General features: G+C 45.5%; 1 protein-coding gene across 2 annotated transcripts in view; it reads left to right on the top strand.

The window, feature by feature from the left end:
• The window catches only part of ANAPC1 (anaphase promoting complex subunit 1), a 45990-nt gene extending 29891 nt beyond the window's left edge, over nucleotides 1–16099 (top strand). For both annotated transcript variants that reach the window (XM_068940448.1, XM_068940449.1), the window contains exons 29-48: nucleotides 764–998; nucleotides 2137–2228; nucleotides 2396–2530; nucleotides 2708–2790; nucleotides 2943–3021; nucleotides 3652–3726; nucleotides 4886–4962; nucleotides 5238–5328; nucleotides 5424–5477; nucleotides 5791–5984; nucleotides 7703–7789; nucleotides 8279–8396; nucleotides 9312–9389; nucleotides 9849–9916; nucleotides 11589–11727; nucleotides 12241–12327; nucleotides 12893–12988; nucleotides 13331–13529; nucleotides 14648–14782; nucleotides 15729–16099. In XM_068940448.1, coding sequence (XP_068796549.1) covers nucleotides 764–998; nucleotides 2137–2228; nucleotides 2396–2530; nucleotides 2708–2790; nucleotides 2943–3021; nucleotides 3652–3726; nucleotides 4886–4962; nucleotides 5238–5328; nucleotides 5424–5477; nucleotides 5791–5984; nucleotides 7703–7789; nucleotides 8279–8396; nucleotides 9312–9389; nucleotides 9849–9916; nucleotides 11589–11727; nucleotides 12241–12327; nucleotides 12893–12988; nucleotides 13331–13529; nucleotides 14648–14782; nucleotides 15729–15844 — 2238 coding nt within the window. In that variant the 3' untranslated portion in view covers nucleotides 15845–16099. The remainder of the gene's footprint in view (nucleotides 1–763; nucleotides 999–2136; nucleotides 2229–2395; nucleotides 2531–2707; nucleotides 2791–2942; nucleotides 3022–3651; nucleotides 3727–4885; nucleotides 4963–5237; nucleotides 5329–5423; nucleotides 5478–5790; nucleotides 5985–7702; nucleotides 7790–8278; nucleotides 8397–9311; nucleotides 9390–9848; nucleotides 9917–11588; nucleotides 11728–12240; nucleotides 12328–12892; nucleotides 12989–13330; nucleotides 13530–14647; nucleotides 14783–15728) is intronic.
• Nucleotides 16100–27236: the final 11137 nt, after the last annotated feature.

The raw sequence follows: 27236 nt of genomic DNA, 5'->3' as shown, positions 1-27236 counted from the left end.
GAGAAATATCTACAGAATTTTTTCTTTAAACATTTAAAAAAAAAAATCAAGTTATTGTGAAACAGAAAGTTTCTTGGTATGGGAGAATTTCACAGTTACTTAATTAATTGTTAGAAGTATACGCCTATGTTTCTGTTCAAGTGTTTTGTCACTAGATCTTTCTGTACTGTGTTGATGCACAGCTCATGGTGGCAGGTGAATTACCTCTGCTCATTCTGTACTGTTAATCCTTCTACGTTACAGAGTGAGAGCTGGGCACTCAGGATTTTATGGAGTTTCTATTAAAAGGCTGAAAATCATAGGTGCTCTTGCAATCCCACCTTAAATTTTAAGAAGCTGTAAATATGTGATTACTTTGAAACTTAAACACCAATGAGCATCAGGCTTGGTGAGAGGGAGGGATTCGAAATGAACTACTAGGAAAACGAGGTCCTTTTCAAGCAACAACTTCAGGCTTTGCTTTTAGAACAACCCAAATTATTTTTTGGAAACTAAAAGTCCCCATTAAAACTAGGCTTAGCATTTCTTTGTGTAAGAATTTCCGTTTAGATTGAAGTCTGCCTCTGCAGTAAGAGCTTGAGTTTGGAAAATACCTTTACACCTGTAACAGCGAGTGTTCGTTTTCCTTAAGAGGTAAATTCAAAAAGCTTAACTGCTGTGTATATTTGAGAATGTAAGACTTAACACTTGTCCCAGCTGAAATTTTTTCCCTTGCTGAACATCCGTGCCTTCTTTAATCACAGATATTTGTTTCCTGTCTCAGGGCCATGAGATGACGAGTATTGGACTGTTGCTTGGTGTTTCTGCTGCCAAGCTGGGCACGATGGATATGGCTATTACACGACTCCTGAGCATTCACATACCTGCCCTCCTACCACCAACTTCAACAGAGCTGGATGTCCCGCACAACGTGCAGGTGGCTGCTGTGATAGGAATAGGCCTTGTTTATCAAGGCACTGCTCACAGGCACACAGCTGAGGTTCTGCTGGCTGAAATAGGTAAGTGCTGACACTGGAAAAACTGTGTGTGGATCGGGAGAGAGACACAACACGTGCATGTTTTACACAGTGCATCAGTGACCTGAAAAATTTAATGCGTCTTTCCTCTCAATTATATCGCTGCCACCGCAATATCCACCTCTCATTTGCCACACCCTATCCTCTGCTGTTCAAAGGAATAGATGTTACTGTAAGCTGTGTGTTCTGTATAGTAGGAAACGCTCACTGAGCTAGTGAAAATGTAATAACAGCATTGGGGCTGGACCTATGTGCTTTTTCCACGTGGAAATTTTGTCCAAGTGGAACTGGTCTCTGGTTGCCAGCTGTTTGGTTAGTGGTCTACTCTAAGTACATATTCTTCTTGACTTGGATGCCGTATGTGCAGAAATTCTGACCCTCTGCAGCACCTGAGCAGATCTATTGCAGAGTGTATACTTGACGAAGCCGACCCTTCCCAGACGTGGTGGTGTTCACGTCCGCCCACAAAGGAGTTGTCCCTGTAGAAACCAGAGACTGAGGCGCTGCATGGAAAAAAAGCTTGTCTTGCAAGGACAGTCTTTCTGGCTCACTAGGTTGGTGGAAGTGGAGCCATCCTTTCCTCAAGTTTCCTGTTTCAGGTTTAAGGTGGTTTAAGGCCTTCCAAACAGCACAACAGCACTTCCAACAGTGTAGCTGTTCTGATTTTATTTCTGACAGTTAAGTTTTAATTCATGTTTATATGTAACTCTTCAGTTAAAAGAGGATATGCAGTTTATTAAATTAAGAATGGGATAAATTTTAAGTATGAAATTATGTCTATTATGTTTCTGGTAATTTGATATAGGCAGTCTTTCCTGGCTACAGCTTTTGAACTCTGCTGCCAACGTTTGATAGGTGTAGATATTTTCAAAATATATATAACTGTAGTGTGGTGTTTTCACTGGGTCTCTGAACTTCAGCCATATCATTTAGCAATATGTACTGCTTCTGGAGGGCTTTATCATTTGATGATGAACAGTTTAATGACAATTATTGGAGAGAGAACTTTCCTGATTTTCTTGAAGTGCCAGAATTTTTTTTCCATTTCATTAGAAATATTAAACCATGTTTATTTAGCTGGAATTTTAGAAGATGAATCTCACTGTTTTGTTTCCCCAAGGACGTCCTCCAGGACCAGAAATGGAGTACTGCACTGACAGAGAGTCCTATTCACTGGCATCTGGGCTAGCCTTAGGCATGGTTTGCCTGGGGGTGAGCGCCTCTTTTTGTTTAAACTGCAGTTAGTAGAAGAATCATTGTATGTTGGGCTGGGGGTGCTGAGAACTGTTTCATCCTTGACTCCCAGCTGCTTTTGGCCAAATGCACTTTTTTCTCGTATGTAAAGGCACTTCTTATTTCTTGTCCTCTTTGTTCCTTAGCATGGCAGTAATTTGATAGGCATGTCAGACCTCAATGTTCCTGAGCAGCTTTACCAGTACATGGTTGGAGGTCACCGGCGGTTCCAAGCAGGAATGCACAGAGAGAAGCACAAGTCTCCCAGTTATCAGATTAAGGTACATGTTATAGTTGTTCATCGTTCTTGCTTGCTTAAGCTGAAAATAGTGGTGGCGTAGAGATCTCCAGTGGGTCTGCGTCTCAGTGCACTGTGGGAATTTTGAATGCTTCTGCGCATCACTTCAGGCTGTTGCCTTCGTAGTTACCTGGTCTGAAAATATGTTGTATTTTCACAGGAAGGAGACACCATAAACGTGGATGTTACTTGTCCAGGTGCTACGCTTGCGCTTGCGATGATCTATCTAAAGACTAATAACAGGTATTAGCCTTCTAATTACTCAGATGTTTTGTAATAACTAGTTACAGGAGTTTACACTGCCATAACATTGGCCCTGCTTTGTGTGGCTCAGACAATTTTGTGCCCCTTTGAAGTATGATCTGTAAACCCTGTTGCTTTACTGTGCTCTGCAGGTCCATTGCTGATTGGCTTCAAGCACCAGATACAATGTATCTACTGGACTTTGTAAAACCAGAGTTCCTTTTATTGAGAGTAAGTTTTTCTTTTGTTTCGTTTGTCAGTTTATTTAACAATACTAAAAATGCACCTTAAAATCCGGTGCACGTATGTGTCATGTAGAAGACCTTAGGTATCTGGTAGCTCAGAAATTCATTGCTTGCCTTTCAGACTTCTACCTCCAAAGAAATATCTGCTTGTAGGAGGGCAGTTTGCTTGTCATGCAGCACTAGAGAAAGACAATTCAGTGAGAAATATTTGAAAGATGCATTTTATGAGGAGTCTTAAATTAAACTGAACAGTTTAAGTAAACTTTTGTAGCTTTTCTGACTGAACTTCACAGATAGATTCAGTCAGGCCTCTGGATCTGTTGCAAGCATACACTGTACTTTTTTAGCTGATAAATTTAGCTGAAATGCAGACCTCAAAAGAATTTGTTCTGTGGTTCTTTTATCTACAAACAGAACATGAATTTCCTAAAACAAAAGAGCTTTTCTGTTGCTTCTGATAGGAAGGCTGAGAAGCAATGAAAGAGCTGCTAGGGGTTATCTAGATTTTCTGTTTTTCTTTCTGGATGCATTTGTTACGATTTAAAAAAAAAAAAAGTTATCATTGTTGTTTTATTTTTTCTTCTTCCTTACACTTTTGGCTTTCTCACCTTTTCAGACCTTGGCTCGATGCCTGATTTTGTGGGATGACATCTTGCCCAATTCGAAGTGGGTTAACAGCAATGTGCCTCAAGTAGGTGTTTACACTTAATGTGTTTGCTTCCCAATTTTACATCTCACTGGGTTGTTACACATGTGATCATTTCCTTTGTCACATGAGCTTCCAAGTAAAATGTATGTTAATTTGTAATATTTCTTTGCTATATGAAACTTAATTTGATGTAGGAGAGTCTGTGGGCTGAACCGACAGTTCTGTTTTTACAAAGGAGTCTTGACAGGCTAAATAAAACTTGATGGGCTATTGAAGAAAGGCAGTAAGAATGAAGGTAATGGACACAAGTTGCAACATGAGAATTGTAATATGTAAGGGCAAACAAAAATGTTCACAGTCTGAGGAGTCAAATATTAGAAGATGAGCCCAGAGAGTCTGTGAGATTTCCATCTTTGAGGTTATTCAAAGCTAAACTGCATAAGGCCCCTGAGCAAGCCTGATTTGGCTTTGAAGGTGGCCCCTTTTGAGCAGGGGCTTGAACCAGAAGCCTCCGTAGTTCCCTTCCTATAATGTTTCAGGTGTTGGGTCAAAGACTGCAATCAAGACAAGTTTTAAATTTGATATTCACGTGACAGGGATGATTGTTGCACTGGGTTTCTGGACCATGATAGGAGTGCTGGGAACTCCTCGTAGAGTATATTCATGCTCTAGAGAAAGTGCCAGAAAGAGAAAGGAATTAAACTTTTCTCCACATCCATGAGATAAGAAGCTGTGTGCAAAATTGCTGCAGGGAGGTTTCAGCTGAGCATTAGGAATAACTGTCTAACAATGAGATCAGCAGCACTCCAAGATATATTGCATAGAGCACGGGCTTGCCATCACTGGCATTTTTAAGAACAAATTAGATAGTTATCTATCAAAAATACAGGGTGCAGATGAACGAGGTGGCCTCTGTAGGTGTCGTCTGGCTCTGTTTTGTGTCAAGAGTGTGATGTTACTGTATGTACTCAGTCTTGCCATTGCCTTTTAGAAGTCTTTGAGGAACTAGATATATGAGTATTGAAAAGCATCCCTTTTGGATCAGAAGTGTAATGAAGCAATAGCAAGTGGAAGAAAAATTAGCTTTTGTAATCCTGTGAAACAGACCACCTGTTTTGTATGACTTATGAACCCTAGATGCCCAGAAAGGTTCGGAGAGGATCCCTTGGATTAAGTTTTCTGCCTCTTATGCTTTTTATAGATCATAAGAGAGAATAGTATATCCCTTCATGCAACAGAGCTGCCTTCATCTGAAGACCTGAGTTTAGAGACACTGGCGTAAGTAGCACGTATAAAGATCAGTTGCAGCTAGAGAGGAAGGCTATACCAAGCCAAATTTTACTTTTGAAACATGCAACTAAACTTTTTATAGAAATGTCAATATGCAAATAAAATCTGTCCCTTGATATTCGGGAAATTTTATTTTTAGTTTTCTTTAAAGGAGGAGTGTGGTTTTTGTTTTTGTTTTGTTTTTTAATGAAGAAGTTTATGATGCTTATTCAGATTAGGAAAAGAGAACCACTTGCTCATTTCCTGTTTATGTTACTTATTAGGCAAGCTCATGTCTACATCATTGCTGGTGCATGCTTATCACTGGGATTTCGATTTGCTGGTTCAGAAAATCTGGCAGCATTTAAGTGCTTGGTAAGAGGTTTTTGAACTTTTTCCCCTCGATTTTCCCGTAGAGCTGTAATCTATCCTTTACGTCTCTATTTAGTATATATTTCTTTTCTTTCCAGTACAAATATGCAACAGATTTCCTGAAGTGTTTGTCAGCACCAACAGCTTCGATAGTAAGTTCTTTAAAGTGTTTTTTTTTTTTTTCCAGTGGAAAGGAGCCTTTGTTGTGTGATAAGTTTTTACCCTCACTGAAGCCTTAATGCAAGCAAAAACATCCCTTTTACTTGTGTATCTTACAGAATGTATCTATAGAATGTGACAGGGGTGTGAATCATTTTTGTTAAGGACTTTGCTGGTTCTCCACTCTCCCTGTTTCTGTGGAGTGTGGTTTTTGAACTCTGGGGTAGAGAATGACATACTCAGTCTGACCAAGAGCTTGTGTTTGACCACAGAAGTGTAATGATTCTTTCCCTAATCTACTTGAAGACAGGTCACTATAATCTCGAAACATGCTTGAGTGTCTTGTTGCTGTCTCTGGCGATGGTGATGGCTGGCTCCGGAAACCTGAAAGTCCTTCAGCTTTGCCGTTTCATGCACAAGAAGACAGGCGGAGAGATGAACTACGGGTTCCACCTGGCTCACCACATGGCTTTGGGGCTCCTCTTTCTGGGAGGAGGAAGGTAACTTGCCGTTTCCAAAGGCAACTTTTTTCCTCTTCCACCTCTGCTGTGGAAGCTGGACCAATGTGCAGAAAAGCATGCAAGTTCTTGAGGTCCAAAGGGTAAGTTAGAGTGAGGATAACTCATGGGCAAATGACAGAGATCTTTTCTGGAGAAGGAAGAGTTGCCTGTCTTTGACTCTGCTTTGGGTCCAGGGGACTTTTTTCCTCTTTTTCTGTACTCATACCTACATTTACTGCCTTTGATATTTTGGTATCAGTGATTTGATCTTTTATTTATCACCTTGTTTTTAATAATGTCTGCACAGTGAACCTCCTCATATTTGGACTCTTAGAGACTGGATAGACTCTTGGAAGTTAGAAAGCTGATGATACAAACAGCAGAAACTGTCACAGCTATTAACAGCTTGTTTTCTTGTCAAAGCTCAGCTTGTGCACACAATAGTTTTGGATCAGGTTTTCAGTAGTTACTATCATTTGAATATCTTTGTATATAGCAAAATGGAGGAGGATGAAGCCACTTAGACACTTACTTGTGTCTGGTAAGTGCAGTGCTTTGAAGTGGCATGCATGAAGGTACCAAAGAAAGCAAGGCAGCTACCCGGTGCTGGGACTGGAGGAGCAACGGTGCTTGGGTCCACCCTGGGAGAGAACTATCCTTTCCCTCCATTTATTTCTCCGTTTGCTTAAATTGGTCCTTCTTTTAGCCCTGCTTTCTGTCAAGGTGACTTGATACAACTTAGTAAGGTGAGTAAGCAAAAACCGTTTGCCTTCAATGACTCCATTCTTCCAGGTGTCTCTGGAAAGATTCATTTGCATCATTCTCATCTTCCTTTTTTCCCCTCAGGGTCTTGATGCTCATCACTTGCCCCTCTTGGGCATTCTTCGAATGCAATACCTTCGGCCTTCCTGCCGCACTCCAGTTGGCCAGAATTTCATATCTTCTGCTTAATTCTTTGTTCAGCTTAGTTTCCTTAAGCGTATACTCTAGCATGAGGCTTTATAGAGCTACACGACAGATAGCTCCTGCGGTATGAATTTCTCTGTTACCCATCTCTGGTGCCAGATTCCTTTCTTTTGGCCTTCCATTGACTGGAACAGAGCCTTTTACTTCTAGGGGCTGCAGTCAGAGAACACAGGACATTTCATTCTTCCTGGGTTAGTAAAAGTGAGAATTTGTCATCTCTTCTTGATGCTGATGTGGCATCTTCATTATGTATTAGGCACACTCATCTCTTAGGATTGTTACCATGTTAAGTGTGTCGCCTTTTTAGCTATATTGTTTCCTGCTTTGCAACAGACAAGACAAACGCTGATGCCAAAGTAATTTCCATTTTGTCCAGGCCTTGAAAAATACTCTGAGCTTGGTGGCTTGGAAACTGTCCCCATTATCTGGAAGATCTAGACATTTACCTTTTTTTACTTTTTTTTTTTTTTTTTAATATATAGTTGCGTAGAGAAGTTTTCTATTACAAATCTTAATGTCTTCTAGATACTGCATTACTTAGAAATGGCACAGGAATGTTTCTGGTTTGTGCTCATTTCCCACTGCTGCATGTTCGTTTTGCCTACCATAGGAACACATCAGAAAATGTATTGCGTTTCTGCACTTTGCTACTGTCCTTTCTTTCTGTGGGGTGCAAAAATATTTTTAACACCTCTGGTAGAGCTGTCAGTATTTGTTAGCACTGAAAACTAATAGATAATGTTTTTCTACAGATACTCACTGAGCACTTCAAATTCTTCAATTGCTGCTCTCCTTTGTGCACTGTATCCTCATTTCCCTGTTCACAGCACAGACAATCGGTAAGGGTTTTCTATGGCTTGTATTTTCTTAATTTAAGCTAAATCATCTCCCTGAAGAAGAATTTATTTACAGACAAATGATCTAGAACTTTTACCTAGGCGTCCCGTAAACAAATTTTTTGGAGGCTTTCCAAAAAAACCTAATGAAAACCAGAAGAAATAAGTGAAGATTTAGGAGGGTGGTAGTGATCTTTGATCAGTGAAGAAGTGCAAGGAGATTTCTTGAGGCTCTACTCAATGCTACTGCGACGTAACTGTTCCAGCAAAAAAGTTTACTCGCAATATCTGTCCGTTTATGACTCTTGATCAGTTTTAATCATGTGATTCATGAAGTCTTGTCCGGTGAGGTAAAGTGCGTATGTTAACAAAATCAAAGAACTACTACATTACTACAGATTTTGCTCTAGCTTATTTGACAACTGTATTTGGCTACTGAGCTGTGTGCAGTTTGGTATACAAAGGTGCTGGATTCCTTATTCCCACACGCAGGTACCATCTTCAGGCCTTGCGTCACCTGTATGTGCTGGCAGCAGAACCTAGACTCTTGACACCTGTTGATGTGGATTCGAACACTCCTTGTTATGCACTGATAGAGGTTACATACAAGGTAATGTGTCTGGGAGGGAGGAATAAGAGAGCAGGTCTTTGAGAAGGTGTGGGAGACGACCAAAAACGCTGATATACCAAAGGTGTGCTGTTTTCATTGTTGTGGCCAGCAGTCTTGGATTTATTTTCAAGTTGTGGTGGAGACAAGCCAAACTCTTCAGGCAGATAATTGAAGGGGTGTGCTCAGCCCACTCACACGTTATATGTGCTTTGATGACACCTTGAGAGCAGAACATGGGACAAGTAAAAGGCACTGCAAAGTCTTCAAACCGTCAAGTGCCTAAAAGCTGAACCACGGTCACACCTCTCATCTTTCTGAAGAGGGGGGACTTTTCAAAGGCACAGAGGTGGTTCGAACTGGCTGTGGTTTTAACAGCCTTTCCCTCATTCTACCAAAACTGGCAATTTGGTGGCTTTTCCCGATGCTTGCAACATGTTTCTTTTGGGGAAGAATCCCCTTTCTTTCTGCAGGATTTGTTTTGTACAGATTAACATGAGACAGGTGATCCTCTTGGTAGGGCTAAAGAGAGAGTTACTGGGATTTGAAGGGAGAAAAGCTGCAGAGCAAATCCTTCATGGATCTGGCAAAAATGATGAAATTCTGCTAGGGGTTGTTGCTGTAGAAGGCTAGCTTTGCTGATAGCATAGTTAACTTTTCAAGCCTTCGAATTTCGGTCACAGCATGCCTGGTTTGCATGAAGTTGTGCATTGATCCGTCCATGGGAAACATTCCTTTAGTTTAGGCTTACATCCTGTGACGTTAAGAGCAATGCCAAGCCACGGCTTTAATCAGAGCCCAGGAACGGAAACTGACTGACCTCTGCCAACTTAATTGTTGTAAATGAGCTGCGCGTTTTCTTTCTCTTTGCATTGAAATGAGCTTTACTAATATGTGAATGTTGATGGCCTTTTAAAGGGCACGCAGTGGTATGCAGAAGCCACGGAGGAGCTGATGGCACCTACCCTTCTTCCAGAGCTTCACTTACTGAAGCAGGTAAAGGAAGTCTCCACTGTAATGAGAAATTTAATTGCCCAGATTCTGTGTCACACTCGCTGCAAGAACAGAGACTTAGGTGACTTTTCTTTGATTGCTTGTCTAACCTCAGACAGATCACTGTTCAACCTTAGCCAGACTCTGGGCAGCTCTATGCTATGGTAACGGCTCTGAGGACAATTTCATTGCTATGGGACGCGTAGGCTAACTTTTTCCTTGCATTACTCCTCGGACTTGACTGTCATGCTTTTAAGATCTGATGTAGCAGGGAATTCCCCATGCTGGAGAACTTCTCTGTAGGAGACACAAAGCTGGGTTCTCTCTCCTCTGAGTTTTCAGGGCAGGTAGTACTACAAAGGGGCCTATGTCCTTCTGAGGGCACAAAAAGAACTTTAGATTAGTCTAGAAAACTCTTTATTTTATGATTCTGGTTAGTAATAAAAGTGCTTACATTGACAGATCAGAGTGAAGGGACCACGGTACTGGGAGTTATTAATAGATTTAAGCAAGGGAACGCACCATCTCAAGTAAGTATTCTTATATTATTTAACTGGTTAATAACCTTGTAAGGTGTGTGTTTTTTTTTTTTTTAAACTTCCTTTAGTTATAACACCTACAATTTGGAAAGAATTCGCGTTTTGCTCAGTTCACTGTTATGCATTTGGCAGCACTTGAAGGTGAAGAAGGAAACTGCATAGTTGGTTTCACCTGTTGTTGTGAATAATTCATGCAAAAACAGGGTGGGGGAAAACTTGATAGTAAAAACCACAGATATTGGCAGTGGGATTGAGCAGTACCAGAAACTACCTTAAACTCACAGTTTTAGTTTTGAGTTGAGTTGATGTGATGTCATATTTCCCAGGCTGTTGATGCACTAGTTAGCTAACTGTTACTGCTTTGTGAAATATTATTTTTCTGATGTTACATGAAGTATACAAAGTACTACTTACTGCATTTTAACTAACATTTTAACTCAGCATTGGTCAACTGTGAAAAACAGAAACCTTACCGGAATACGGTTTCAGTAGGTAAAATCATTCTCACCTTTGTGCTTAACAGCCTGCAATGTAACTTGTCACGTGAATAGTATAGAAGAAGCCAGCTGCACTTTTCGTCAGTCGTATGATTATTCTGATTACTCTTAAGTGACTCTGTTGAGATTAGATTAAGCAGCGCAACGCAGCATGCGTTGGTCCGTGCCTTTAAAGATAACTGACAGAGAACTGCTGCAAAGTGCAGAGTCCTCTGGATCAGAAGGCACGTGCTGATTCACCTACTACACCTTAGCTGGCGGAAGCTGGTTTTTCTCCTACTAGGTTGAATCTTTCTTTTAGACTGATCACGTTTTGGAACTTATCTGTCTGGAAAAAGCCTTTTTGTGCTGCTGCAGCAGAAAGCAACATGGGTGGTCAAGGAACTTGCCTCCTTTGGGATTCACCTGTTCCCTCGGACTCCAGATGCTTTGAATCTGTTAGCTCTCCCTCACATCAGAAGGCTGATATGTTTTCCTATCCACAGCCCTTTAAAATGGTAGAGACCTGGCTGGCTCGTGGTGTTTGGAGATGTGTGCATGTGTGGGAGAAATCATTTTTCCTGTCTTACTACATGTGAATTGCTGCTATGTTGTTATGCGAAGTAGTTAGTTTCAGTACAGGTAATGTAGTTATTTTTAAGGACACTCATGGCCTGAAGTTAATTGCACAGTTGATATTATTCTAAATCAGATAAAACATGCAGCTGCTTTGCAGTAATGCTGCTTTAAGCTCTTGCATGCTTCTGTTTGTAGGCTTGGTCAGGAATGTCAGGTTTTTTCGCATCGAGGAAGGACCTTTTTACCATCACAGCGTGCCCTTAAAGCTGTGGATACTTACACAACTTATGTGGTTGTCCTTGGTGGTGAGAGCTCATCCTTTAACAATCTAGCAAGAACTTGCAGTGGCTCCAGAAAGTTCTGTTCCTTGCATCAGTATGGCTCACCCCTTTTTTTCTCTCCCGTTGTCTGCCACCACGTCATTATCTGAGAGCAACCTGCCCCAGAAGAAAGCAAGATTTCCATGTATGTGCATGTGGGACAGGGTTTAAATAATCAGAGCAAGGGATATTACCTCATATGGCTGTTGCATTTCTTGTATCTTTTGCAGGCCTATCTTATTCTGTATAAGTACCAATGTGAAGTAAGCATAGTTGTTCTTATTTCAGGTCGATTCTGTCTAAAGGTGGCGTCTTGTATGTGAAACTGAGAGCTGGGCAGCTCTCGTACAAGGAGGACCCAATGGGCTGGCGCAGTCTCTTAGCACAAACTGTTACTCACCGCAACTCGGAAGCTCGGGCATTCAAGGTATTGCTCCCAAAGTGGTTTTCTAGCTGGTGCAGAGCAGCAGTGGTGAGAGCTCTGCTTAGGCAGGCAGTATGGCATATAGCAGTGAATGTTGGTAAGCCTTTGTTAGAAAGAACTTTAGCAGTGAAATGAGGTGCACCCAAGGACAGACCGGCAGGGAAACGGGAGTGACACCTCTAGAATAGTTAAGGGATGCACAACAGCTTATGCTGTAGGTTTCAGCACTGCCATATGGTTATGAGCATTGAAGTTATTTACTTCGTTTCTGGGAAAGGAAGTCTGGTGGCTTTCGTAAGGCTTGGGATGAGCTTGGGCCAGCAGCCGCTACGTACCTGTGCGTTTGTTGTGGACAGACAGAAGTGTTGGACTGATTTTGCCCGTGATATGCTCTCTGTAGGTTAGAGTGTTCTCATTTGTGTGCTGGGGAAGAAAAGGGTGGATGTAAATTGCTATTTCATTTGTGCAGTAAAACCAAAAAGTTCATTTTAAGAGTGTGTTTTAATCTGCTTTTAGCCAGAAGCAATTTCGGCTTTCACTTCCGATCCTGCTCTGTTTTCATTTGCTGATTATTTTTGCAAACCAACTGTGAACATGGGCCAGGTATGATGCCTAGAGGTAGACTAACATGGTTTCTTGTTTTCATAAATAAAAAGTAGGAAAAATCTACGTTAAACTGCAAGGAGCAGAGTTCAGTAATACAGTCCTTCAAGGAATGGGGACAGGGCATGCTGTAAGGGACGTTCTGTAATACAAAAGGGGCAGAACAGTGTTGACCCTACAGGTTTTTTTCCATCGTTCACATCATAGTTGTGTTATAAAACATACCAGTTGCATTCATTGCAGAATGTGTTTAACGAATGCAGAGCGCCCTGTTTAGTGTCCTGCAGTATTTAGGTGAAATCACAGCAGAAATGTTGGGTTTTTGCACAGAGAATTGTTTCCCTGCACAAAATGACTTAAGGGAGGGAGTAAAATATAACCACATCTTGGCAAGTTTTAATAAGCGCGAGAGCTAAAGCAAGCTGTGTACCATTATTAGCTATCATTAATTTATGTAATGTCAGTGCGTGGGTTAACTTTAATGGAAGGAAATGTGTGCAGTGTAAGAACCTGTAATAAATTGTACCTAGCACGTGCACTTTGTAAAACATGTGTCTTTTATCAGAAACAGGAAATCCTGGACCTCTTCTCTTCAATTCTTTATGAGTGTGTTACTCAAGAAAATCCAGAGATGCTGCCCACGTACATAGCAATAGATCAGGTGAAGTAAATACTTTTTTTGCTTAATAGCCATTCTTTAGTGTAAGACTGTTAGCTGCACGCGCTCTTACAAACATTGAGAAGGAAGAATGGTAAACATGTTAATGAGCTTGTAGGGAGACAGCAGAGATTTTAAAGCAAATTGGAAAATAGTCTGAGGTAATGCAGACTGAAATTGCCCAAGAAACGTTAGTCAATAGATTTTTCGCAGTAGGTACTCAGAAGGGGAGCGCTTGGAGTGTGTTCGTGAGCGTGTTCATTCACTTCTCGTTCATGACAGCAACGTTTGTTTCCCCCTGCAGTTCACAGTCTTAACATTTGCTTCGTATTTCCCCTCTGCTAGGCTGTGAGGAGGTTAGAAAGAAGAGAAATGTCGGAGACGTTTGAACTGTGGCAGATAAAGCTGGTGTTAGAATTTTTCAGTTCCCGAAGTCACCAGGAGAGGATGAGCAGGAATCCAAACCGAGGGCTCTTCATGAACTCTGAATTTCTGCCTGTGATGAAGTGCGCTATTGATAACGCTTTGGATCAGTGGCTTCAAGGTATAGAGAACATTACTTTAATCCTACAGCCATGGGTGCAATTCAGCATTCCTGTCCTCCTGCCAATCCAGGTGCACTTTTACCTCAAAATACTGCCAAATGATAACTGAGGGCAAAGCGCTTGCGTGTTAGCATCAAACAACTGGTCTGCCTTTTTAGCCTTACGTTCATGTCACGTACCTGAGCGAAGCAACGCTTTGTTTTTAAGATTGAAGGGAAGACTTTTAAGACAATTTAGATAAAGAGATCTGAAGTCATGTCCATATACTGCTTCTTTGTAACTCTCTTTCATGTTTTACCTGCCAGCTGTTTGTTTAGGTTTTCTTTAACTTGCTACTGGAAGTCAGTCAAGGGAAAGAATAGATGAGGTGATACACTTTTTAATCTGTTTATCTAATCGTTAGCCAGATAGCAGCAATAATGTAAGCTTCAGTTACTGATTTCCAAGCAGTCAGTCCTTCATTTTTTTGTATAAGTCTTAATCTCTTAAATATTTCTATGAATACGGGTAGCTTTAAAAGCTGAAGTGTTCTCTTAATGCCTAGTTCTACTGTAATTTTAAAATCTCCAAAATCTAGTGGTGTGTCCTTCCTAGAAGGAAAGCATAATATAGTGTGTAATGTTCAATATTGTTCTGTCTGAGCGCTTCTGTGTGTGTATTTGTATGTGTATGAAGACGTCTATCTCATCTTGTACAGCTGGATGAAAAATTAAGACAGTCACACATGGGACAGCCAACCTTAAGTTTTCAGTTCAGTAGTTTGGGTGTGAACTATTCATTGAAGAATTATATTTGATGGCTCTATTGGGTGGAAAGTGGAGTTAATATGGAAGGTTGTTATGCTGCCTAGGGAAAGCTCTCCTAATGTTGCATTGGGAGAATTTTCTAGGAGCAGAAGAGAGGGGTGATCACAGCAGAGAAAGGGGATAGGGTGAAAAGTGGCAACACCAGAAGGAAGAAAATTTACGTATCAACCCTCAGCCCACTTTGTGTGGGGAGATGGAGACCTTCCTTTTTCAGCAGGCTCTTCCTGGGGCACAGAAAAACTGTGTCTCACCTTTCTATTTCCTCTCACAAATGCTCCCTCAACTTCAACAGATTGTCTTATATGTTACAGCTGGAGGCGACATCTCTTTGCATTCCTACTTAAGTGGGCAGCCTACAGAAGAATCCCAACTGAGCATGCTGGCTTGCTTCCTCATTTACCACTCGGTCCCAACACCAAGCCAGCTGGCAGCTGGAGGCTTAGAAGGTAGGATTGGAGTGTGACACAGCACGTTGAGCTGACATGGACACACATTTTGGGGGTTAGTCCTGTATGTTAAGAGGAATATATCCTGTATGTTAAGTGGCAATGTGTGTTTCCTCTGAAAGCTGTTCCATCATTTTTGTTCCTCTTTGTGAATGGCATGGATGTATAAGGTAGACACTTCAAGTAAGAGTAAGGAAGCCAGAATTAGCCAATATAAAAATGTCTTGGGCTTTTCCTGACCTACAAGTAACAGTGTTCCTAAATGGCAGCAAGGCCAATAGGACAGGCTGTGACAGGGCCGACATAACAAAAAGATTGCTTTCCCCTATCCTGAATGTCATTAAATCTTTTTCCTTTAAGAATCTAGTCAGAGTGATCACCTGTTCTTCTAGGTTTCTAATGGTAATCTGGTCTGGAAACTATGGAAATTCTGAGCCCTTTCATTTGGCAGCTTTTCTTTTGCCCTCCATCAGCCCAACCTGAGGATAAACTAGTCCTTGTTTGCTTGCCTAAGGACTGACGTGGTTTCTCAGGTTGTAAAAGAAATGCAGCTAGGCTTTGGGGAACTCTGTGGCTTGCTTAGGCGTGTGAAACGAATGTTACTACCTCAGTGGTGAATGAGAGGAATCTATTGCTGAAGGCTTGCTAGAGGCCACAGCCCCTGGCTCAGGAGACTGTGCAGGCCATGCCACCCCGGGCTTTTCTTGGATGTTTTTCGATCGAGTGCCTAGACATCTAAACAAATTTGGGGTTTCTTTAAGTTCTGCTAAGTTAGGCAGTAAACTTTTATTAGTACAGTGTTGCAACGAAATGAGTGGCAAGGAGCATGTCTCTAGAAATAACAAACCTGAACGCTTGCTGACTCTCCTTGCTCTATTGATGACTCTTCTACTGGGCAAGTGTAACACCAATATGTAATCATTTTCTTTTTCTTTAATCTCTTTAGGAAGTACGAACTTCTCTGAGCTGCTTTTGAAGTTCAAGCAGCTGAACATGCCAGTTCGTGCGTTACTAAGGCTTGCTCCTCTGTTGCTTAGAAATCCACAGTCCATGGTGCTGTAGTTATGCCAGCATGGAAACTCGTGGCATTCAGTTTACATGCAGTGACTATACGATAGAGCCAACTGTGCATTGATTCTTGTTGTTTGAAAGACAGACAGGTAAAATGTGCTTTAATTTTGTAACTGCCCGAACAACGTAAACTTTGAACTTGTCCCTAGATGTGGTGACTTAGAGCAGGAGTTATTTATAAATTGTTACAATGAATTAAGAAATGTGTAAAAGTGAACTAATAATAAATTTACTTTTGTAAGTAAAGCTTGTTTACAAATATGTCTTTTGTGGTGAATTCTGAAGAGACCTTGACTAGGAACTGTACAATGTCCTTGTTTTTATAACTTCTTTGCCTGTGGTGTATCTTAATCTGCTTCTACAAAGTCCTGTAGATTTCAGAAGATAGGGAGCCCAGAGGAAGCCAAACTTGCTTTTCCTCTGGGATAGCAGGCTGGAAAGGAAAGCAAGCTGCCTGCTGCGCTGTTCAGATTGTGCCAGGTAACACCTTTCAAGAACTGGCATGATCTTTCAGTCTCATTCATGTGACTTTTCTGTCTCAGACAGGCTACTGGGTATCTCTTGCATAAGTGTTCTTACTCTGCAAGTATAGATTGTTCTGCTCTGACTCTTCTGCCACATACTCACTATTGCACTGTTTATATCTTTTTTTTTTCCCCCCCCCCGATCTTTGTTCTGCAATTAGTCAGTGGCTGCTGAGAAAACACCTGCCTCTACAATGTTACGTTATGTCTGGGCAAGAACTGAAACTAGTCACAGACAATTTAAATAATTGGGCATTCGTTTGTGTTTCCTTAATCTCTGCTACAATGCCTTATGTATCTCCCCAGAGCTTTCCCCAGAGCACTGAACTTGGAACATGGCTCGCTCTGTATTTGTTCTGGGCAGGCAAAGCACTTAATTTTCCATAAAACAGGTGGAGTTACTCCAATAAAAGCAGCCAGAGGTGGAATTAATTACTACTAGAAAAGCAGCCACAGCCAAGTTGTTGGACTTTGCTTATTCTGAAATTTCAGACTGGATCTTATTCTGAGGGACTTGTGCAGATCTTGATCCCCTTCTTCCAAACCCTTGAGTGGGGGAACCAAAAGACTGGGGGGAGGAGGGAAATGTAAGGAGGAATTAAAATAAGAGCAACTATGAAAAAAGCCAAAGTAGAAAATTTTTACAAACTTTCAAAACATTATTAGAAACATGTTTGATATGTTTATTAACCAAGGTTTGCAGTGGTTCAAGGTCTCCTGAAGGAAGGACCTGAGATCTGTTACCAGCTCTGCCCATGACAGCCATGTGGAAACCATGGCAAATCCCCTTTTATTTGAACTGATCAGAAGTTGATCTAATTTCCTTGGGCACCCATCATAGGAAAGTCAATGTTTTGTTTCAGGAGAGGTCAAGTCTTTAACCAGCATGACAGGCAAAGTGCAGAATTCAAACGCAAGTGCTTTAGATGCTCAGATGCTCGTGCCTTGAGCTAGTCTCTTTTTGAGTTGCATGGCCTTCCTGTTAGCCATGGGAATTGAGCGCATGGGTTTTCGCTCTGTGCGCGCTAGCTGAAGCGAGTGACCTGGAGGAGAGTTTCTCACAGGTTCTGCTTCTGGCCCGTGATCATGGATCAGAACAGAGGTTACAGAAAAGGATGAGCCTGACACATACCATGTTCATGGGTGGAACAGCAAGTGCTGGAGGAAATCAGATGTGTCCCAGGGGCGCTTTCTGCACAGAGCGCATGAGAAGATGCCTCAGTCCACACTGGCAGGAATGTGCATTCCAGATTTTGGAAAGGAGCAGGAGCAACTAGCAGGACTCCTCAGACAGCTAGAGCCCAGAGATGTTGGCAACGGGCACATATTGAAACGCAGGAAACTCTATCTGAAGGCAAGAAAGCTGATTTTTTCCCTGGGAGGGTGGTTGAATGCTGGAACAGGTTGCCCAGAGAGGGTGTGGAGTCACCATCCTTGGAGACGCTCAAAACCTGACTGAACCATCTGCTCTGACTAAAAGAAAAAGGAGGGGGGGAAAAAAAAAAAAGGAAAACCCTGCTGTAAAAATATTTTCTTTGCTGTGTGAATTAAATACAACTGTTTACTCAGAAGAAATAGGGAAAACCCTCTTCTGTCACATGGAGTCATGAGACCTAGCCACACAGTCCTGGATTTTCACATCTCCTGTGCTCTTACCTGTTTGTCAGGCTAGGGACTGACCTGTAGCCTTCCACTTGGATTGCAGTTATGTACTAGACTCAAAACAGGTTTAGAAAGCCACGATGCCCTTGCTTATTCCTCGCTGTGGACAGGGAGTGTGGGTTGCAGTTTGAGCTCGGGCTAGTGAGCGTAAAATTTTCACAAACCTCTAAGTGTTGTGAAAGACCAAGCTGTGTAGAAAATTCAAGGTGATGTTGAACTCTTTACCTGTATAAAGAGTACACTACTTGAATAAACTTGCTTTGAAAGGCAAAGGTTTGGGAGCAAGAGCTCACAAGGGCTTATTTTGGTTCTGCTTTAAGTGGTCTTGCTCAGTGACTCTCCAATAGGAGGCTTAAGCCACTACAGGAAAGCAATAAAGAGCTAACACTAGCTTTTTGTCATCAATGTATAAAATCCTGATTGGTGGTAAAGGATTAGGAAAACTGTAGGAGATATTTTTGTTGCCTCCTCTGTGTGTGTATGTGAGCGCGTATACTCATATCCCTTGTTTGCAGCTTAAGGAGCTTATTTTCTTCTTCCTTCTAAACTGGAGAGTCATGTAGCATTAAATATACCTAAAGCAAATAACGCCATATTTTTCCCAGCTCTCCAGCCCAAGTTTTGAGAGGACAAATGTTTTGTTAGCTTCCTAAAGCCCATACCACATGCACAGGAATCAGTTGAACAAGATTATCCCCTTTTTTTTTTCTTTTCTTTTTTTTTTTGTGTTGTCCTACCTGTACTGCAGGAGGAAGGGAAGTTAAAAATGTTGGCTTTCAATTGAAAAGTTGAGAAACCTGAATTTAAGGTATGCTAGGGAAAGTGTCACTCTCCTACCTGACAAAGAGGGAGGGTTGTCCAAGTGTAGAGGAGCTTTGAACAACAGTGCATGGACCTGAAGTCCATGGCCAGCTCCTCCTGCAAGCACCCTGCCTGCACTTGCTTCGACCTTTGGGGTAGGAAGGAGAGTGTATGTGTGTGCTTGTGTGTGTGAGCTTCACGAGCTGCATGAAGTCAAGAGCTGAGAAGCTTCCTGTTTCCTTTTTAAGGCTTAGCAGAATTTGAAAGCAGCCGCTGCTGTGACCTGGACCAATGATCTGGGCAGAGAGACAGGGGAGTTTCAGCTCGGCTGCGCCTGGCGCCCGTTACGAATGCCAGCCTGGCCTTCTCCTCCTCACGTGGAGCGCGCGGGCGAGAAGGGGCTGCCTGCGGGCCACTCCTGAGGGCAAGCCTGGCTGAGAGGCAGCTGGGTACCCAGGGTCTGCTCTTCCAGCAAGCGAGGGTAAGATGTGATTTACTGGTATGGGCAAGTCTTTGGGAGTCACTTAAAATGCTGAGGCTGGTTGATTTATCTGTTGATGTCTTTAAATTGCAAAAAAAAAAAAAAAAAAAAAATCAGTTTCTGCAAGCCCTTCTATTCCTTGTGCTGCTGTTTCTTGCTTGGACTGGGTTCTGTACCCTCAGTATGGTGTGGATGTAGCTTAAAGTTTGCATGTTTAAACTGAGACCTGTGTGCTCATGAAACCTCTGGATATGCAAGCTTGTATTTTGGTTTGGCTGGACTGTTCTAGGTCCATGGGCAGCTGTAGAGCAGTCCTCTTGGCTGTCTCCCCCAGACCTTGTCCTGGGTAGGGTCATCTGTTTGGAAAGATTGGGCTCTGGGTGAGGTGTGATGTAGGACTTCAGTGAGATGCATGCCCAACTGGGAGGGAGCTGAAGGACAGCTCCAGACTGCCCGCACAGGTCTGCAGGTCCACACGCGGACACTGCAAAGTCCGGATGATGGAGAGACTGAGATATGTGCCAGGGAGGGAGAGGTTCAGCAAGTGCTGGGACCTCACAGAGGACTGTCTTCTCTGGCCAGCATCCTGTAGCATCTCTTTTCTGCTTCACCTGGACTTCTCCTGTGACTGCGCTGTTAGGGTGGTGTCTCTTTGAGAAGCATCTTGGGACCTTGAAGCTGTTCCCAGCCCACTCACAGGATTGAAGCCTTTAGCTTACTCCCACCATGGGCACGTGCTCTTCCATGAGAGTGAACGTGTGTTTACAAGCACCACTTTGGCGAGAGGACCTAGTTTGAAGGGTGCGTTGTGGCTCTGTGTGGGCGAGACCTGGCCACCTCCACAACTAGCCAACTCTATAAGCCGCGTGGCTGGGCCCAGGAGGCACTGGGGTCCAGCCCTTCGCTCTGGTCCGTGTGACTGCCGTGCTGAGGTTTGCTCCGACCTCTACTTCCGTCCAGGGCCTATCTCGGGCCTCCTGCAGTGTGTGGGACCGCTAGGTCCCTTGGACAGTCGAACAGAGGTAGGAAGATTGCCCATGCACGGAGGCTTGGACCATGGGGTGCTCGCTGAGGGTTCCTCCAGGCTTGGCCCTGCGGGGGAGTTTGCAGAGGGTGACAGTTCCACTCGTGCCGTGGGCCTTGTTGCGCGTGCATCCCGTGGCAGAAGACACATGGTGAAACAGATATCGAGGGTTTCTATCACACGTGAGCAGGACTTCTGAGGCTCTTCCTTGCAGATCTGGATTCCTGTGCCCAGATTAGTCTCAGACAAGGGCTCATAGCAGGGGTATGGCACAGCAAGCAACCGAGGCCGGGGACATCATGGATTAAAACCCAGAGTGCTTAGCCATCTTTTTTTTTTTTTTTTAATGCCACATGCACATGCATGCTTTTCCTTGGGCTTCAGGTGAGGACAGAGAGGAACGATAGCAGTGAGGTGGCATCTTGCCCCTGATTTATGCTGGGATCCAGCACAGCCTCCCTCCTGAGCTGATGGGAACTGATCCCTGAGTTAAAACTCAACAAACCCCTCTGTGGGCGGCCAGCACAGGCAAGACCTGGGACATCCATATTTTGGGACCCTCGCTTGTTTGCCGGTAAAAACAAGCCTTGCCTAACTCGGACTTCAAGACCTGCCCCTGACCACGGCCACAGAAATGGCACCTTTTTGGCCATGGGAAGCAAATACGGTTTTGGGAAGCAAATTCAGATGGTCTCAAACTTTAGTGAGTGGGGGGTTGTTCATGTTTTGCTCTTGCCCTTTTTGGAACAAAATCTCTTTATTGAGGATGTAATAGCCTTCCTGATCCCTTAAGAGAGCTTAATTAGAGAGCTAGCAGCACCCCGGCTCAGGCCAGGAAACACAGGCTCATTCAGCGAAGTAGGTGCAATAGCACTGCAGATGCAACATCCACAGTCCCCGGATTTCCCTCCCTGCTGTGGTTATTGCCAAACAGGACTGGTCTGCAGGATCCCCTGCATGGGGTAGCCTTGTCCCCGTGTTAGATTTCGTCCTACCCTCTAGGATGGGTGGGGAGAGATTTTTTTTGCCTTTTCAGGCCTCTTCCCAGCATTGGTGCTCCGAACGTTGCACTTTCTCTTGGGGTAACCGTCCCATCCCTCTCTGAGTCTCGCTAAGTTTTTGGCCTCAGCACTATCCTGTGGCAGTGAGTTCCCCTTCTAGCTGCACACTGTATGTAAAAGCTGTTTCCTTTTCTCATTTTCTTTTAATCTCCGGTTATTGCATATTATCGGAAGTCCCTAGCTTGGCTTTTAAGAGTCAAGGAGAAAAGCGGCTTCTCCAATCCATGCCACGTCAGGCAGGTTTTTACCACATTCCTCTCTTCTCTGCTGCTTTTGCTGAGAGCTTAACCTCAAAAAATGAATTTGCTGAGGCCTCCTTTTAGCCAGTCTGCTGCTGCTTGGGGGTGAAAACAGAGCTTTTCTTTATCGGACGTTTTTGAAGTTGCTTGCGTTCCTTCAGGGACGCGAGGAGGCACTGAGGGCTGGATTGGCGACCGGCCCTTGGGAGGGAATCAAAAGCAGCTTGCAGTCGATCCACGTGCTTCCCTACGAGCTTGAGGCAGGGAAAAATCAATGTCTGAGCAGCAGGGCAGCGTTTGGCCTTTCAGTGCCGGCCGGGCACGGCGGCCGCTCTCCTGTTCGGGAGAGCAAGAGCAAATCTGCGGCCGCAGAAGTTGGAAAAACTCGCCGTGACTCGCTGCTACCGCCAGCACGAGTCACGGGCCGGGCGCCCCGTCAAAAAGCAACCAGCCTGCGTCAAACCGCATCTTTTTTGTTTTGCTTTCTTTACCCCCTCTATAGTTTCCCTCCTTTAACGATTCATAAAATTAGTCGGTCGTCGAGCCCTGGGTCTGTGCTTGCCAGTCAGCACCGAAGAAACACGGTCGGAGAAGGAGAGTCGGGTTCAGGCCACCCACCTTCCTGGGCGCCCAACGAGCGCCGTCCTGGGCAGCGTGCGAGACGGAGGGGGGTGTTGTTGTTGTTGTTTTGTTTTGTTTTTTTTGCTTTTTTTTCCTTTCAATCTGAAGTGGTGATGGTTAACTCTCCCGTTGCCACTAAGCCAGCTCGCCCGCGGGGCAGGAAGCGGTTAGCGCAGCGCCCGGCGTCGGGCGACCGCGCGGCTCGCGCCCAGGCGGGCGAGGCTGCTCCAGCCGGACCCAGGGTCTCGTCCTGCCGGCGGCCTCCACCTCCGCCTCCGCCTGGCCGTTCGAGCGCGGCGCTTTTTTGAAATACGGCCTGCCCAATCGGCGGCGGGCGGCTTTTCCCCCCGCAAAGTTCCCTTTTTGGTCTCGCGTGTGTGTGTGCGCGCGCCCCCCTCGTTTTTCAGCAACAGTGACCTCTGCCGGCGCCGGCCCCCCTGGGAGAGCGGGTTTTGGCTCCCCGAACCCCTGGACCTCGGAGCCGAAGCCACCTCTCCCCACGCCGCTGTCCCCACGGGCGGCTCCTCTGCCCCGTGGGTAGATAGCAGCCATCGAGGGCCGGCACCCATCTGTCCTTGGACCACCGCCGCCTCCGTATAAAAGCGAGGAGGGAAGCCAGCGCTGAAGGCTCCAAACCGGCAAATTCTGGGCCCAAACGAGCCCCCGGAGCGGCCCGGCGGGGCTGAGCAGCAGGGGGAGCTTGTTGCACGCTGGCCTGGGCCCCGTCGCTCTTTCCACAGCGCGTGATGGCCCCGGCCAAGCGTTCGCAGTTAGCGCTGGCCTTTCGGTAAACACGCGCGGCCCGGAGCAGCTGCCAGCCCGGAGCAGAGCCGCCCCGCCGCGCAGTTACCGAAAGGTCTTCTGAGGACAGCCGAAAAATTTGAAAACCCGGCGAGGCTTCAGCCGAAGAGGCTCTGCTGTTCGCCCGTGTCAACAGCCGTGCCGCTGCCGGTGACTAATCCCGGTAGCGCTTGCTGCGAAGGCTCCGGCTCCGTTCAAGTCTCAAACGTGTGTGATTTTTAAAAAAAAAAAAAAAAAAGGAGGGGGGGAAAAAAAAAAGTGTGATTTTATGGGAAAGAGGCGAAGGACGTGTTTTCGGCCCCGAGCTGTCCCACCGCGGCGGGGGGCAGTCGGGGCAAACCATCCTGGCCGGCGTCGCGGCGCCTTCGCTCTGCTGCCGGCCCCGGGTGCCCCGAAAGGCGCCGCGGTGGGGCCGGAGCCGTGGGCGACCTCCAGGCCGGCGCCGGCCCCCGGCCTCGAAGGCGGCGAGGGCTGGCGCGAAACCCCGCGAGAGCTTGGGCAGGGAGCTCGGCCGGCCGCGCGCGCCCACCCCCTCGGGCCCAGCTGGGGGTGCTGAGAAATCGGCGCCGCTTCAGCTCTCGGGTTTTTAGAGGAATGTCGGGCCGGGGGGGGGGGGGGGTAATGACTCAGAAGGGCTTAGGGCTTTGCGGTTTTTCTGTCGTGGTTTTGCTGTGACGAGCGACTTGTTGTTGCTTCCCCGGGAAGGCAGGTGCTGCGGCGCGGGACTCGCGCTCGCCGGACCCGCCGCCTTCGCGGGCCGCGTTGCTCCCAGAAACGCGGCGTTATCGGCCCCGCGGACGCGCTCCTTCTGCTTTTACGTTCTTCGTTCGTTTTTATGCTCTTTTGGGGCGCAGGCGCCTTTCCCGGGTGTGCTTCCACCTGCCGGCCGGGCTCTTGCCCCGTTTCCCCTTGCCCCCCGGGCTGGCCGACGTGGTTTTCCAGCCCCGCGGTGGAAATTCGTGGCGGATGGGCTGGGAGCGCGAGGGAGGAGCTGGACCAGCGCTCGAGGAGCGCCAGGAGCGGTGCCGGAGCGTCGGCGCCCGAGGCTGCTTGGGCCGCGGTGCGTCGTCGGCTCCTGGGGCGGCGCGAGCTGCCCTCCGAGGGCCAAATAACCCACCCACCCCCCCAAAAAAAAAGGCAAAAAACGGGGCTGGTTTGGGTTTGCATTCGCCTGGGCGTTCTTCTGCAGCCAGCAGCCCCGTGCGGTGTCTCGGATGGCTCAACAAAGCGTAAACCCACCCTTCAAAAAGCCCTTTGCGGTATCCCGGGTGGTGTTACACGAGTATCACCCAGCTCGGGGCTCTGCTTTCGTTAGGGTCAGAAAAGACCTAATTACACTTTGATAGATTGCGATTAACTTTTCTGTTTGTTAATGGCACGTGCACCGCTTTTTGCATGCACATAGCACGCAGCCAGCGCCAGAATAACACATCTGAAAGAAAATACATGCGTGTTTTTTTTGCAGAGGCTTTTTCAAAAGGTTTCTTTTTCCACTCTGGCCCCCAAAAGATACAACGTGCCTGACTTCGGCCTGAGTCAGTTGTTTCTTTGAACAGCTGGGTCCGTCTTATGTTACATGATTTCTCTACACATCCTGGGCACAAGGCCAGCTCCCTGATAGCTACACTGCGAGCAGGTTGAAAATTTTCCACCGTTTTGTTTTGGGTTTTTTTGGGGTGGGGGGGAAGGAAAACTGGATTTCTGACAAAGATAAAAATTTACCAAAAAAAGCCTTTTCCCTCTCTACAGAAAGCTTTGGCTTCTCATAAAACTTAGTGCATCCACAAGCTGAAAAGGTTTGGTGTTTTCTGGCTAAATCTTCCTGGGTTTGAAGCTTGGCCAGAACACCAGCTTTTTCCATGGATAAAGACTGCAGTGATTTTTTCCATTTTTGTTGCAATATTCTGGGGGGAGGACATGGGAGAGGAAGACGCTGTATATTTTCCAGCTATATTTCCACCCGTATAGCACCCCTCCTTCTCTGTCTGCCTGCAAACGTTACTGTTCTATCCCCCAAAACGAAATTTCATCCTTTTTATCATAACTCACGGTAGAAATAGCCCAGGGTTTTGTCATCTGTGGGAGCTGGGGCATGAGGAGTGCAAATCTTGCAAAGTGTGTTTTAGTTATCTGTCTGTCTATTATTTAATAAGCTGCTGTAGGGAAGACACACAAGAGGAGAGTCATGGTTTTTATTTCTTTACGCTTCCCCGTGGATACCATGCAGCCTATGCATGTGAGCCTGTTTGCATGGAGGCATGCGTATATGCTGCACATACACCTATACGCTTACATGCTTGCAAGGAGATTTGCAAGCCTGTGCCTGAGGTGTCGTTGGATGCTTCTGTTTTAGGTCTCTGCCTCTTCCTGCCCCAGGGACACACGAGCAGGGATGTGGATGCAGGAGTGATGCTCTTGGGGAGATTTCTTCGGGGTCTCTTGCAGGTAGGACGTTTTCCGCCCACCTTCATGCTTTGCCTGTGCTGTGTCCGGGCTCCACTCAGCCCCAGTTGCTCATCTTTACCGCTCTGGTAGTGTGGTCTGGCTGTTCGGTGTAGCAAGGTGCTGCTGAGCATGCAGGAGAGGAGAGGTTTTGGGGGCAAGCAAAACTGCACCCCTGCAAGCTGGCTGCAAGCAGCAGGATGCAGAGGGATTCCCATGTAGCCAGGCCACGCTGCATCCATCTGCTTTTTGGAGCAGTTAACACGCATATAAGCTGCTACCACAGGCTGGTGCAGATGGGCTTGAGTCCTTCCTCCCCAAGGGGACATCTCTGATGGGCAGCAAGGGGACAAAATGCCCCCAGGTCCTTGCAGACCTGTCCTAGTTGCCTCCCTCCATGTAGCGATCAGCCCAGCTGAATGGATTGCCCTGCAAGGTAGAAGACATCGTGCTCTAATGCCTTTAACATAAACAGGTTCTGGGTTCATTTTGGGGCTTTTTATCCCTTGAAATTCAGCCAAGTTGGCCATGGAACGGCATGTCGCTTCCAATGTAAGTCTCGTTTACCCACATATTGAAATAATTAGAAAGGAGGGATCATGTACTGTTCTCTCCCCCCTTTCTGAGTTTTTTTTTCTCTTAACTGAAAGGGAAAGGGGACAGAGATGAGTTGAGGCACACTCGTGCAGTAAGTAGGTATTTTTACAGCCCTTTGGAATAGGCAGACACCAAAAGCCCCAAATTAATCTCTCTATAATGACTTCCAGTGGTCCTATATGAAAGTCTGAGACTCCACCTCCACCTGCAGAGAGCGCCAGTGTGTTCACTTGGGGAAAAAATCTGTCCCTTTTCCCGTGGAGAAAGGGGTAAGCCCCTGCTACAGCTGGGCATCATGCTGCTTGAGCAGGGCTTGCCCAGAACTTGTGATTTGGTGGCTACGTTCTCCATGAGCTCCAAAATCCACCTGCCATCGCTCTTTGGGCATGCAATGCCCTAACCTAGAGATTTAATAGCCCTGAGGAGCATCAGCCTCCTTCTCTGAGCATGTCTTCCCTTTCATAGCTTGTGGTGCTTTAGCATGAATGAATTAACCGTTGATGACCACTGATCATGAATTCTGATGGGAAGCTGATGGGGCTGTAGTATGGCTATTGTTAAACATGGCCACTGCACCAAGGCACCTGCAATAGGGGCCCTCTATCCCCTATGTCAGATCCCACATAAGGTGTCAAACCAAAATCAACCCTTCACTGAACCCTTTTTCTTTAGCCTTCGTTGTCTTTCCAATACCAGGGCTAGGGAGCATTGAACAAAATCCTAATGGATCAGATTCAAAGCCAAACAGCCAGGGATGCTTCTCTGTGCAGTTGGGGTAAGCTGTGGAGCTCCCTGGGCCAGGGTGCTCAGAGCACTCAAAGATGTTCAAAAAGCAATGGGAAAACTTGTAGAAATGTTTCTAAAAGCAAGGTCACCCCGATATTACCATGTTGGGTGAACACTTTGCTGCTCCCTGCCCATGGTTCCATCCTGTGATACCGTGCCGTTGCCCTGGAGGGCCCCAAAAAGGTGCAGGACAGACATTTATCCAGGATGTTTCCATACAGGTGACTCCCGTGCCCTTCCAAGGGCCCTTTCGGGCCTATGGCCCGTGACGTCCCATGCCAGTGGGAGGATATTTACCCAAAGTGTAGAAAATGTCATTTCCAGGCAGATCTGTTTGCCTCAGA

Source organism: Struthio camelus, chromosome 3 (assembly GCF_040807025.1).
Source record: "Struthio camelus isolate bStrCam1 chromosome 3, bStrCam1.hap1, whole genome shotgun sequence".
NCBI classification, from domain to species: Eukaryota; Metazoa; Chordata; class Aves; order Struthioniformes; family Struthionidae; genus Struthio; species Struthio camelus.
This window is presented reverse-complemented; position numbering and strand designations above follow the sequence as displayed.